Source organism: Cucurbita pepo, chromosome LG03, assembly GCF_002806865.2.
Source record: "Cucurbita pepo subsp. pepo cultivar mu-cu-16 chromosome LG03, ASM280686v2, whole genome shotgun sequence".
Lineage (NCBI taxonomy): Eukaryota > Viridiplantae > Streptophyta > Magnoliopsida > Cucurbitales > Cucurbitaceae > Cucurbita > Cucurbita pepo.
This window is the reverse complement of record NC_036640.1, coordinates 10,585,679-10,598,850: the sequence shown is the minus strand read 5'-3', so window position 1 is coordinate 10,598,850 and position 13,172 is coordinate 10,585,679. Positions and strand designations below refer to the sequence as shown.

The following is a 13,172-nucleotide window of genomic DNA, read 5'->3' as shown; positions in this document are numbered from 1 at the left end:
TTATTTTTTTTATTATTTTTTTTTTATTGAATATTTAAGTTTTTATTATTATTATTATTTACTTATTTTAATATAAAATGCTAGGTCCTAAAAGTGGAGAAAAAAGTTAAATGGTTCTTCAAATTCTAAATTATTTTTATATTCACTTTTATTTTAATTTTTTTTTATCTCTTAACAAAATGGATGATTTAACTAATATTAGTAGTTATATATATATAAAAAAAATGTATATATTCATAATTAAGTACTCTCTAGGAAGAACGTGGATAAACTTCTTTAAAATCTAACCAAAATTTTTAAAACTAAAGAAAAAAATAGGTTTTTTTTTTTTTTTTTTTTTTTTTTTTNAATAATTTAAATGATTGTATAACTTAAAATTATGATTAAAATATTGTGAGAAAAAGATACAAATTTTTAAATGAGACTTGAGTGATTATTAAATAGGAGTTTCGATTTTTAATTTTTTTTTTTTTTCAAAACTTGACTTAATTTTTTAAAACATTGATATAAAATAGACAACAATACAAAAAAACAAACTATAAATGGAAGTAATGTTTATATGTTTGGTTTAAATCAATTATTAAGGAGATATTGAGTTCATAAAAACTTGTTTTTATTTTCATATTTTGTAAAAATTAAAGTGCTTCTTCAATAAATGTGAAAATTATACTTAAAAAAATTGGGATAAAAGAAGCATAAATTTAAGAAACATGAAACTAAAAAATGAAGCTATGAATAAACAAGACCTAAGGAATTTCATGAACTAGCAAGTAGATTCATGTGTAGCCACCCACATTATAAACTCCAATTATCCAAAATTAATTAACTACCGCTCATATTACAAACCGTACATTTAAGTACTAATACAAATTCAATAGTCAATCGAGCATACCTCAATTGATTATAGCATACGACCTCAATCCAAATCTCTCTTCCTACTTGTTAAAAAAGACTAACATAATTCGACTGATTAATAAAGCATCAGACCTCAATTCAAATTTCTCTACTCACTTGTTAAAAATGACCAGCATAGCTCAACTGATTAAAGCATGTGACCTCCGTCTAAATTTATCTACTAGCAACGGAGTAAAGCACATGATTTCAATTTAATTCCATCTACCAAAAATCAAGTGTTACACAATCCAAGATATAAATTCATTGTCGTACTTTTGAAGTTAAATAGTCAATCGAGCATACCTCAATTGATTATGGCATATGACCTCCATCCAAATCTCAACTGATTAAAGCGTCGGACCTCAATTCAAATTTCTCTACCCACTTGTTAAAAATGACCGGCATAGCTCAACTGATTAAAGCATGTAACCTCAGTCTAAATCTATCTACTAGCCACTGATGATGAACGCATCAGTTCAAATCCATCTACCCAAAAATCAAGTAAACACAATCCAAGATATAAATCCATGTGTCGTACTTTTCACACATCATGTGGATTGAGCTCTATCTAAAATGTGATCAAATGGAATACAAAGTCATGAGAATGTGAAGGTTGGCGTCAAAGATGAGCTATTGATCAAATGCAGTAAGAAAAGTGATGCTTCAATTACTATCATGTTAACAGAACGAAAATACTGCAACGAACTCCTACATTTTAGTTAAAAGGAAAACACTGGCCTTTTATCAGGTCCTTCCCTCACTCAACAGCAAGATCCTGCTTTTGGTCCGGCTTCAAAGAACTATCCTGAAAGTTCGAAGAAGAAAGTCGAATCCAAACGATCACAGCTAAAACGAAAACTAACCTCGAAGACAAAAATTTATGCATCTTCCAACAGTAGTGGGGGGAGGGTGTTCTTTTCTAGCTTTATTAGAAACAGCCGACTGAAAGGGGAATGCTAACCTTAGTACAGATGTATATATAGTGGACATCAGGATTCTGCCCGAGCACGGTATCGAGTACCCTTACGTCGTTATCACATGGAACAGGTTTCAACAGGTCCCATTTTGGAGGGTCAGTTCTTTTCTCTGAAATAAGTTTCTCTGCAAGATGTCAATAAGAGATGAGGATGACATCAGAGGAAACTATTACAGGTGTTTGAAAAGCGATGAAGTCTTTCTTTCTCTCTAAGCATCTGCTAAGGAGGGAAAAGAACTGATGCTTCCACAAGGTCTACATAGTTTATAAATGTAAACTAAGCAGCACAAGCTACTCACCAAAGCTGCGCATACGAGTTCCTTGGATCGTAAAAACGATGTTTTTTTTTTAAATATGGAACAAATAGATCACGTATCATAACAAGTTTGAATGCCTAAAAAATTTAGGTATAAATATTTTGACCATAAAACCTCCTGCAAAAAGTAAGGACATTGTGTGGAACGGAAACAACACAAGGGGCATAGGCCCCGAATATGCCCGTGCAGCTGTCGTTGAACTCCAAAATGAAATAAATAGACTAAAAATGCAGATTGTAATGACTTAAAAGCACTAAATAACTTAAATTTAGTTTTGACCAAACCTATGACATGAAGCTTTATCAATGAGAAAGTACGTCTCAGTAGACTTAGTCGATACGAGGGAGCTCCATATGTAACCTGCAGATTCGAAGCAAAACACAATGATTAATCCTTGCATATAACATTAACAAACAAATATAAGGAAACAGGGAAGAGTAATAACTACAGAATTTACCAAAATATAAACTCCATTCTCCTTGAGGACCCTATATTTTGTCATCAACTGCTTCAATATGTAGTGAACAGATCAAGAAAGAAAATTTATACATAAAAATGAAGAACTGAAAGATAATCATATAGTCCATTGTTGCGGTTTACCTCCAAACTTCATCAAGCATCTTAGTTGCATTGTGTCGTGAATTATTTCCGCACTAAAATTAAAAGTTACCCATAAGATAATAACGTAGAAAAAATAAACATATTAAAACGCTCGACACTCACCAATAGAGAGTCTAGGGTCCCTGGAAACATCACATAGAAACAATCAAAATGTTGAGGAGAGAAAATTGGAAAACAACACACTCATGTGCACACACAATAGAAAAGCAAGACAACAATGTACGGATCATATACATGGAGTACTACACCTTTGTCAAGAACAGTGTCGAAAGAACATGTTTCAAATGCACTCATATCACGAACATCCATTTTCACATCTGTTTGATTAAAATGAACATAGATGAATACTTTAATCACGAATTAAATTTCAAAACTTACATCGTGTACTGTATAATCCAGTACAAAATGATATATAGATAATATAATTCAACATCATATAGAAACAGAATGTAGTTCGAATATTTCTTTGTAAGGAGTACAGAGGGAAAGAACTCGGGGCATTTGGCTCACAAATTAAGTTCGTATAGCTCGAGTATATGAATCAAACTTACGTAAACTCACACACCAAACGCTGAAGTATACAAGTAAAGAATAAATTACCGCAGCTCGTTCTTCTCCACAATCTAGATACAAACTAGGTCTCCTAATTCCAAACTACGCTAACCAGGCTCCATAAAACCATAAGCCAAATATCCCCTCTCAAACACGAAAATTGATAAAACGGAAATTAAAACAAAAATGAAGCAAGAAACGTACATTTCAGCTGCGGACAATTACAGTACTTCTTCTGCATTGCTTCGATCACAACAGAGGATATATCAACATTGATCACATCCTCATAGCCATCATCGACCATGCCTTCGCTAAATGCTGCAACAAAAACCACAAGTAATCCTAACAAACGCCTCTTTCATACAAAACATAGTCGAAAACTAACAGATCTGGTACAGAAGAATCAATCCAAAAAAGGCGGACATGGAGAAGGAGAAGAAACCTGAGTTGCCGCATCCAACGGCGAGGATGCGATGATGGCGAGAGACATAGAGATTGATCAGTGGCGCTAAGGAGTGATACTTCTGGTACCAATCAAAGGGGCCAGATTCGTTGGAATAGCGATTGTCCCAATACGAGGGCTCGCCGTAGGCCTGGGTAGAAGACTCCGACGCCATGATCGACGATTCTGCTCCTCACTCTGGCGTTTTCTCTTCTTCTTTGAAAATTTGATTTGGGATTTTTGAAATCTGTTTATTCTGTTGGCGTTGTTTTATACGCTCCAAATCTTGGAAGGTACTGGAATGAGAGTAGTTTTTCTTGCAGGAGGTTTGTCTTAGCTTCGAACAAAAAGCCCAGGGGTGTTTCTGTCATTTGACAAACAATCCTATCTCAAATGTTCTTTCAATATGAGCAGGAAATTAACCATGATTAGCATAATTACCTTTTTGCCCCTACTTCCATACACACACAAAAATATTGTAATATTTTGAATTCCTTTTTTCATAGTAATTTTAGACTTTCAGATTTAAAAAATAATTTTATTAAAGGGTTTGATTCATATTTAACCATAGTTAGTCGATAATGAAATTATTTAATATTTAATAATATTTGTACCTTGTTCCAGCACCGTCATCATCTTCTATAGCCATTGTTTCCCGCGTCATTCAAAATGAAGGAAAATATTCTCTTCATTCCAAATACGAGAGTTATGTATCGGTTAACAAATGGGCTAATGTGGATTGGTGTCTCTTCTGTTTTACCGTAAATCCCCTCTCTCTCCTATATCATGTTTTTATCCATCTCCATCGTCCTCGTGATTCATTTTCGACTTTCACATCGCTTCAACCCTTCATCATCAATAGCCAAAAGAATTGAATCATTGAACGATCTCCAAGACCCGAAGAAGCTCACAAATCCTTGACCACGAGACTTGACGATTCTATTACTCCAACAGTGTATAATTTTTTTCCTTGGTACGAGTCATATTAACAATATCGTAAAAGAACCAAAACGTTATCAAAGAGGCGAGTAAATTATCAAAAGATTCTCAGCACTCAAAGATTACAAATAACACAACAAACTACGGACACAAAAATAATTAAAATCATTCAACAAAGTTAAAAAACCTGTAATTTTTTTTATGGCTTCAACATTTTCAAGTTAGCTACAAATTGTGAGTTAAATAACAACAATGGCACCCTAAGTTACGTTGGTCTTTCAAGCCCCAATTCTCACACAATAGTCATGTGAAAGCATCAACTCAAAAAACTAGGCACAAAATAACCCACCACCAGAAATTCAATATGTATAAAAGAAGGTATCTGTGCACTAAGAACAGCTCCAATTCATGTTGAATAATCTGAAGATGACAAACAACTTGATCTTCACAAAACCTGGAAAGAGTTTCAAGTCTGTTTGTGATCAAGATTATAAGCTAAGATCTCAATATTTTCATATTTCCAGATTCCGACCCTGGAAAAATATTGAGAAATTTCCACATTTTTCAATCTCGAAACCTGGATCATATTCAAAGACGGGCAATCTCGAAAGATTTAAGCAAAAGAGTGGATCATTCAACTTAATTCTCATCCATAATCCGTTTCTCCTATCAGCAAATTCATCTCAGTAAAACTCCATGATCCACTATTTTACAAAATTGTTCAAAACAAACCCACTGTGTAGTTTTCGTTTCGGATGGGGGCAGGGGCAGAGCGCCAATACTCAAAGGTTGATAAGAATTAAGAAATAAGACCTAAATATGAAACTGCTTGCCTGGTTGCTAACAATCTGGTTCTTGCAATTACATAATGTAATTATTTCTTCTTTCTTCCACCCTTGCCTTTTGAAGGTCCTGCAGTTGATGATGATGCAGGCTCCTGCTTCTTTATCCTTCCAGGATGTCTAGGAACAAGTTCGGCTATACGAAGCATCATTTGTTTTCCTGCAATATAGCCACATACCTCATATGTAAAGTTGTAATCATTAGGGTATTCCCATTGACAATAAGAACTCAAAAGGGGAATAAGATACTTTTAGGTTAAATTATGGGTTTTCTCCCAAGTTTCTAAACCCTAAAATGTGTCTAATAATTTCATGTTTAATAGATTCATGAATTTCAATCTTGCATCTAATAGGAATAAATTAATAGATCTATATGATATAAAATTAAGTTTCGTTTTGAATATGACCCTAAATTTTGAACTTTTGTATGATAGATTTTAGAAAATGTATAATAAGTCATTAACATTAAAAATTTAGGGAACCTATTTGACATAAAATAAAAAAATTAAGGACCTATTGTACACGAGATTGAAAGTTTAGAAACCTACTGGATACAAAATAGAAACGAGACTGAAAGTTTAGAAACCTACTGGATACAAAATAGAAAGTTTAACAATCTATTAAAGTTCAAGACCTAATAGCACTGCTTTGTTACCACTTTCGATTTGAAATGAGCTTCAAACAGAATTCTCAAATTGATTCTATGCTTCCTACAAGACATAGGTGTTTCAATCAAACTGGAGGGCAAGTTCTCATTTTCATAAACGTGTAGAATGTCGAAAGAAATTATTTAGAAGCAGTATTTTTCTTTAGTTAATAAGTATATCTTTGATTCATAGCTTATTATAACTTTGTTAATGAAAAACAGATAACTATTTCAATATTAATCGGAAACAGACAGCTATTTTTTTTTTCCCAAGGGATAAAACGGGTCCAAAGAGACAAGTATAAGTCTTACTGGAAGGAATAGCTGGATTTGACAGAGTTCCATCCTCCTTCTTCAGCAGAACCCGCACTCTCCCTCGTTGCATGAAATCACGAGGATAAGCTTTATCAATCTGCAGGAATGCTCAGAACATGAATTAACGTATTCTATCAATGATCATAGTCTCATATAAACTCGACGCAGGATGCAGCTAACTTCAATCCAAACAAACAGCAGGGAGAACAAAAATTAATAGGAAGGGAAGATTTAATCAATGACAGATCATTGCCAGAAAACCTCAATAGCAAAGGGCAGTTTGAGATGACTGCAGCAATCACCAATCTCAGCACACGTTGGATTCTCACATGCTTTGCTAACACCGATACGTCTTCCTTCAGCTATTGTCTTCTTTGAATTAATATAGACGGGATACAAAACTACCCATCTCTTTATGTTGGGGATTTCTCCATCCATGTTCCAACCAAATTCCTATAATAGCACATAAAAAATTTCTATCATAATGCATATTCAATCAGTATAGGGCAAAACAAAATATATTCTTCAGACATTAGTACGAATGTTCCCTCGACAAGAAACTGTTCAACTCAATTCAGTTTTTGGTTATCTGACAGAAATATATTCTTCATACAGTCTCAAATTGGGACATTATGAATTGAAAACTTGAGTGAAATTTCCAACAATTTATAGAAAGGAAAGCTGGGACACCTTAATGTTCTACAATTTTAGGCCATTAATATAACCACCACCTCAAACAATAAAATTGAAAATTTAACACCACACTATCCAATAATAACAACAAATTTTTGTTAATGCTTTTCAATATGCTATACATAAACATGTTCAAACAGCACATCTATGGAAAATAAAGGGGGAAAAATATCGAGAAAATGCAACGTTGAGACAAAGTCAAGACAAAGTTGAAATAAACAAACCGTCTAATTCCCCCACATTTGCAAATACATTGCAAAGCATGATGAAAGAAAATCAACACTTCAAGTAAATTTATCAATAATCCATTTCATTCAATAAATTCTAGTTCCAAACAAGGATATTCTAAAATTTGCCGAAAGAAAATGAAGTGAAGTTTGAATTTGACTTTAAGTTCCTAATATTTGATTAAATTTGACCAGATTTTCTTTGTCTGATCCACCGATTGAAGATTCATACTGCTAAAGAAGTATAACATTCTAGTAATCAGAAAGCACCTAATTGAACAGGATTTCAACTACTTAACAAATTCCTAGCTGGATAAAGCTCATTTATCTGATCATTGCAATCAAAATGACAAAAAAGTGAATAAATTCCTCATATGCTATGCCAATTACTGCCAATGAGCTTCAGTAGAAGAAGAGAGAAACAATCCCAAAGAAGATGTAAACATCCTAAAACACAAGATCGTATGAAACAAGTTACAAATCCACTAAACCAAGAATCAACTAAATACGATTACCAAATTGAGAAGCTAAAAGGAGATCTGATTTTCTGTTCCAGCCGAACCGCGACAATGGGTGAGATTGAGCGAAACAGGAAAAAAGAGAGAATCGGAAAATGGGGCGACGCCGAAGACAGAAGGGATTTTTTTTTTCACCACCGAAGAAAACCAAAGCTTTCGTGAAAATTTACAAAAATGCCACTAAAATTTTCTACGTGAAATTACAGAAATGCCACTACCTTGATTTTTTTTTTTTTTAAATACTAAATTAATTACCTCTAAATTTTGCCATTTAATTAAAAAAAAAAATTATTTTCTTCTAAAATTTTCAAAATTGTGATTAACCTTTAATAAAATATTTTAAAAAATACATATCCATGATTTATTTCAATTACAATATTTTAAATAATTTTGAATAATTTCATAAATATAATAATAATATAGAAATTATTTGGGAGAATAAAGGTTTTTTTTTTAATTATTTTTTTTTTATTTTTTTTTAAAAAGAAATTTCAAGTTTTTTCTTTTTGTAATTTAGCTTAATTTTTCTTTCGCTCTCTTATGGGTCTTCTCTCTCGGCTCTTCATTGCGTTCGATTTTTCTCTCTAGCTCAGTTTCTCTCCATTTCAATCTCCCTCAAGGTTTGTTCTCAATTTCTGCTTTTTGAACTTGGATGCCTTGTTTTCCATATTGTGTTTGTTGTAGTTTTTGCCGCCTGTGGTAGTTTTTTACTCTACTCTAATTGCTTCTCCAAGATCGAGTGATTTAACGAGTTGTTTTTCTTTCTAAATTTATCTGAAAATTCATTCTGTTCGTTGTTTTATTTGAATTTTTGTTGATTTCATGGAGATGCGACTCTCTTAGCATAGCATGATTCTGCAATATCATTAAGATGGAGCTCACTGAATATGATGTACTCTTAGTTTGGCATTAATCGCATGCTAAGTTGTGGAAGTGACTGTTCTTATGGGGTATTTATTCAAGAAGAAAATGAAATTTTATGGTTGAACTTCATTAGTGCCGTCCTTTGCTGCGGAAGGAACAAGAGGAACAAGGGAAAAAGTTGTGGGTATATATCTCTTATTTAAAAAAAAAAAAAAAAAAAGTTGTGAAAGTGAATTTTGGGAAATATTTGCATTGCAACTCTGCCAAAGTAATGAAAATGTTAGATTATTCAAAATGTCCATGAACTTTGAGGTTGTTAGACGAACACGACTCTCCAATGGTATGATATTGTCCACTTTGAGCATAAGCTCTCATGGCTTTGCTTTGGGCTTCCCAAAAGGCCTCATGCCAATGGAGTTAGTATTCCTCACTTATAAACCTATGATCATTCCCTAAATTAGTCGATGTGGGACTTCCATCATCCAACACCTCCCCTCGAACAAAGTGCGCCTCCCCTTAATCGAGGCTCGACTCCTTTGGAGTCTTAGTCATTTTTGACTACCTTCGAGGAGGGGATTGGCTCCTTTTCTTTAGGAGTTCTTTGTTCGATATTTGAGGATTTACCAATTTATTGGCACGACTAAGTTTAGGGCATGGCTCTGATACCATGTTAGACGAACACGACTCTCCACAATGGTATGATATTGTCCACTTTGAGCATAAGCTCTCATGGCTTTGCTTTGGGCTTCCCAAAAGGCCTCATGCCAATGGAGTTAGTATTCCTCACTTATAAACCTATGATCATTCCCTAAATTAGTCGATGTGGGACTTCCATCATCCAACAGAGGTTAGTTTCTGTTAGACCAACATGACTCTCCACAATGGTATGATATTGTCCACTTTGAGCATAAGCTCTCATGGCTTTGCTTTGGACTTCCCCAAAAGGCCTCAAACCAATGGAGATATTATTCCTTGATTATAAACCCATGATCATCCCTAAATTAGCCGATGTGGGACTTTCATCCAACAATTTCAATTGTACTGTTATTGTTTAAAAGTTTCTCTTATGCCCTCGACCTTTAAAATTGATTCAAATATGCCAATGACCAATTTTATCATTAAAACAAGTAATGGAAACTGATATGGTTGTTGAGTTATATATGGAGCAGTGGTGGGCATGATTTTTAAAAATTGAACAGAAAATGTGGCAAGTATCAGTAATGATACGAACACCCTAGTGAATTGGTCTAAGAACCCTTTGACTATGCAGATCCCTAACAAACAAACGCCAAAATCTATCTACAAACGTTCTAGGACTAAAATACATTCCATAAAGTAAGAACAAGAAGAAAATAAGGAAAGTTGACTGGGTCAAAATGGTGTACATGTGACAGGGCTGAGATGTGTTTGGCAACTGGAGTTGGCATGCTTGAGGGTGCACATTGGGTATAGGTGCTGGTGAGGTAGGCAATCACTGGAGCTGGCATGCACGTGGGGGCAGCAACTAGTATGTAAGCATTGTGCACAAGGCACAGGCATCAAAGGTTGCATGTAGGTGTCGTTAGTCATATACAAGAGAGTGCACTCATGGGTTGTCTTTGTTCCTTGATGGATGGATGCACATGCGAGGTTGTGTGCATTCATCGATGTCTTGTGAGGTTAGCGTTGGCACTGAGAGATTATCAATAAGGTGATGCACACTTGGTCGGCAACTTGTGAAGTTCTTTGGGGTGATGTGGGAAACCTCTATGAGGTTAGTAGTAAGCGTTGACGCACGCGACATGTTCAAGGCCTATGCTTAATGGTGTGTTAGCCATGACTTGACACCTCCTTATGAGGTTATTTTTGTTTTGGCCTCTCCTCCATGCTTAGCGTAGCTAGTCCCATTGGTTTAATGTTTGACATGAGCCCATCAGGTAACCGCTAAGCGATCATTGATGTGGGAGGGTTGGGTAAAAGAAAACAACATCATGACTTTAAAAGTGATTGTCTAGTGGTGATTGCCTTGTTTTCCGCTATTCCACTTTTCAGCTCAAAAATTGTCATTTTTGTACTATGATCATTTTGAGTCATTTAACCTAATGATAATTATTTGTTTCCGTGGTTGGATTTGCATTTGTCTACTCGTGTCTTAACTGCTTTGTAATCCACTTGGTGATTATGTGTTCAACATTGCAATGTGCTGAAACTCTCATATTCTTGAACCTTATTAGAAACTTTGCAGTTACATGTCCTATAAGTATATAGTTTATATCTCCAATAACTTCGTAAGCAATTTTTCTCCAAAAAAGTGATGTAAGACTAATATTGTAGTATTTTAGTTTCTTCGTTTAGGTTCCTAAAATGTTATATCAAGCTCAAATTTCAAAAGAAGAACAGACACTTGCTAGTCCATCAAGTAGCAACAATGATGACCACCACCTTGATGGTGGTGGTATTCAGGTTACTTGCTTCAGTGAAGCCATAAACGATGTCCCCATCCATTTTCAGATAATACGTCTCCCTAAGCAGGTTTTCCATGGCTTGTCCAACATTCCTTTGGATTTTTCCATTTGAGTTACATTTTCAGTACAGCCCAATTTTTCGGAATCAGCGTGTTAAATATTCCAACACTTAGTTTCTTGATGTTTGTTTCTGTCATATTTGTTTTGTTTTTATAATTTCATTTTAAATATGTAGATATATGCATGGATTGGTTGCAATTCTGCAAAATTTGGGAATTTGTATGCAGCTGCCCCCACACGGCCTGTAAGTTGTTCTTTAGTTTGGTACGAATGACATTTAAGTGAAGCTCTTCCCCTCTTTTTAGAATTTTTCAAATCTTGCCATATACTTGTAAATTTTAGCTACTGAATCGAATTGGCTAATAATCCTGATCTCATAGTCATTGCTATCTTGCAACTGAATTTTTGCAGAACAATACGGTGAGCGTTACATCCTTACTTGGGGGTTCATCTGATAATACAGGATCTACCATGGCTCGTCGGTTAGGTAATATGTGAATCTAGTGTTGACGTCTGAATACTCGAGATGTCATGTCGTCTCTTAGTCGTTCTGATACATTTGTTTCTCTTTTCTTAGTGCTAAAGACCGGTCTAAATATCATGTTGGCCAGCAATATTCCAAAAAACAGCCCCATTATTGAGGTTTGATGACGCTCCTCTTCCTCCCTGTTTTTCTAATAGATGAATAATGCATAGGATGATTGGTCTATGAAAGAACTATGCTAGAAGTATTCGAATTTGGTTACCCCTGGTATGTTGCCTTTGTTATCTACAAAGTGAAAAATATAGTTTTGTAAACAAAAAACAATAATATAACTAAAACCGTGCTCGATAACGATTTCGTATTTAGTTTTTTGCCTTTGAAATTTACGTTGTTTTCTCTCGAAAAAAACAAAAATTTAAAAACTACTTTTTTCACTTTTTAGAAAACTAAAAACTAAATAGGTTCATGCTTTCAAGTTTTAGATTCCTACTTGGCTGTTATTTTTGTTTCGATCATTTTAGGTAGCTGCTGAAAAGATGTTGGTGCAAAAACTGGTCTCTTTAGGGCTCATTAGGCCTAAATCAGAAGGGCCATCTACATAATAAGTTATTAAGTTTTCGACCTCGTAAGACTTTCGAGGAGGAGGAGGACGACGACGACGACGACGTCCCCAAACACACCGAACCCTTACTATCAAGGTACTCGATGGGGCTCTCTTTTACTTCATCTTTCTTAGATATTGATCAAGAACATCATTCATGTTTCATGTTTCGTGTTTCGTGTTTTGATTCGTTTTTATTGAACTTCCTCGTTTATTTTAACTTTATTGTTCTTGGGCTAAATTTGGAATGAAATTTGAATGATTATAGTATTTTATCAAGCTTATGTAACATAAAATTTCTCAACTATTTACAAAATTTCATTTATTGGACTCATATGATTTATAAGGTAAATTCTCTTTGACGTGTAAACTTCTTTAATAGCAAATAATAATGAAGTTGGTGGTCAAACGTTAAATACCAACCAATATCTGTCACGTTGAATTTTAAGGTAAGATAATTATTTTTTCATTTTCGAGAATAATATAAGAATGAAAATAACCTCTACACTACTTTAATAGGTAACATATACCAAATTAGGTCCATGTTTTAAATACCATTTATTTCAAATAACTCTCATGTGGAATTTTGGGGTAAGGTCGTTATATCATTTATGACCAATTATTTTTAGATCACGAGGTGAGAGGATTCAAATATTTACCTATCAAACTCGTCGTCATTTAACTTTTTACTAGTAATAAAGTAAAAATGGTTAATTTCATTCCAAAAAATTAATTTT

The 13,172-nt window shown here is 34.2% G+C and overlaps 3 protein-coding genes across 5 annotated transcripts; 1 reads left to right on the top strand and 2 right to left on the bottom strand.

Moving 5' to 3' along the window:
* Positions 1-1,391: 1,391 nt before the first annotated feature.
* On the bottom strand, positions 1,392-4,125 carry LOC111789751 (methyltransferase-like protein 13). The gene is made up of 9 exons (XM_023670432.1): positions 3,803-4,125; positions 3,565-3,678; positions 3,057-3,125; positions 2,911-2,930; positions 2,788-2,840; positions 2,645-2,675; positions 2,472-2,547; positions 1,856-1,995; positions 1,392-1,699 (listed from the first exon to the last, which is right to left on the bottom strand). The coding sequence occupies exons 1-9, from the start codon at positions 3,975-3,977 to the stop codon at positions 1,652-1,654; spliced, it is 726 nt and encodes a 241-aa protein (XP_023526200.1). The 5' UTR covers positions 3,978-4,125; the 3' UTR covers positions 1,392-1,651.
* A 1,228-nt stretch (positions 4,126-5,353) lies between these two features.
* On the bottom strand, positions 5,354-8,112 carry LOC111789713 (signal recognition particle 19 kDa protein). The gene is made up of 4 exons (XM_023670382.1): positions 7,980-8,112; positions 6,806-6,997; positions 6,542-6,641; positions 5,354-5,743 (listed from the first exon to the last, which is right to left on the bottom strand). Exons 2-4 carry the CDS (start codon positions 6,980-6,982, stop codon positions 5,616-5,618), a joined length of 405 nt encoding a protein of 134 aa, XP_023526150.1. The 5' UTR covers positions 6,983-6,997; positions 7,980-8,112; the 3' UTR covers positions 5,354-5,615.
* A 373-nt stretch (positions 8,113-8,485) lies between these two features.
* LOC111790008 (proteasome assembly chaperone 4) lies at positions 8,486-12,714 on the top strand. 3 transcript variants are annotated; one of them, XM_023670767.1, is made up of 7 exons: positions 8,504-8,602; positions 10,241-10,357; positions 11,168-11,357; positions 11,526-11,594; positions 11,762-11,837; positions 11,928-11,992; positions 12,356-12,714. In XM_023670767.1, exons 3-7 carry the CDS (start codon positions 11,190-11,192, stop codon positions 12,434-12,436), a joined length of 459 nt encoding a protein of 152 aa, XP_023526535.1. In that variant the 5' UTR covers positions 8,504-8,602; positions 10,241-10,357; positions 11,168-11,189; the 3' UTR covers positions 12,437-12,714. The 3 variants fall into 3 exon arrangements, with proteins under 3 accessions (XP_023526532.1, XP_023526535.1, XP_023526536.1); XM_023670764.1 differs by lacking the exon at positions 10,241-10,357 and having other exon boundaries at positions 8,486-8,602; XM_023670768.1 differs by lacking the exon at positions 10,241-10,357 and having other exon boundaries at positions 11,181-11,357.
* Positions 12,715-13,172: the final 458 nt, after the last annotated feature.

Bases quoted from the DNA above. Each gene is read 5' to 3' on its own strand.
- LOC111789751 (XM_023670432.1), bottom strand. From the start codon at position 3,977: ATGGCGTCGGAGTCTTCTACCCAGGCCTACGGCGAGCCCTCGTATTGG. The intron at 2,676-2,787 runs GTAAACCGCAAC...GACAAAATATAG, and splicing joins ATGCTTGATGAAGTTTGGAG to GGTCCTCAAGGAGAATGGAG. The intron at 1,996-2,471 runs GTTTGGTCAAAA...GACATCTTGCAG, and splicing joins GATAAAGCTTCATGTCATAG to AGAAACTTATTTCAGAGAAA.
- LOC111789713 (XM_023670382.1), bottom strand. From the start codon at position 6,982: ATGGATGGAGAAATCCCCAACATAAAGAGATGGGTAGTTTTGTATCCC. The intron at 6,642-6,805 runs GTTTTCTGGCAA...GCATTCCTGCAG, and splicing joins AACTGCCCTTTGCTATTGAG to ATTGATAAAGCTTATCCTCG. The intron at 5,744-6,541 runs GTAAGACTTATA...GCTATATTGCAG, and splicing joins AAATCCAGCTATTCCTTCCA to GAAAACAAATGATGCTTCGT.
- LOC111790008 (XM_023670764.1), top strand. From the start codon at position 11,190: ATGTTATATCAAGCTCAAATTTCAAAAGAAGAACAGACACTTGCTAGT. The intron at 11,595-11,761 runs GTAAGTTGTTCT...GAATTTTTGCAG, and splicing joins CAGCTGCCCCCACACGGCCT to AACAATACGGTGAGCGTTAC. The intron at 11,993-12,355 runs GTTTGATGACGC...CGATCATTTTAG, and splicing joins AAAACAGCCCCATTATTGAG to GTAGCTGCTGAAAAGATGTT.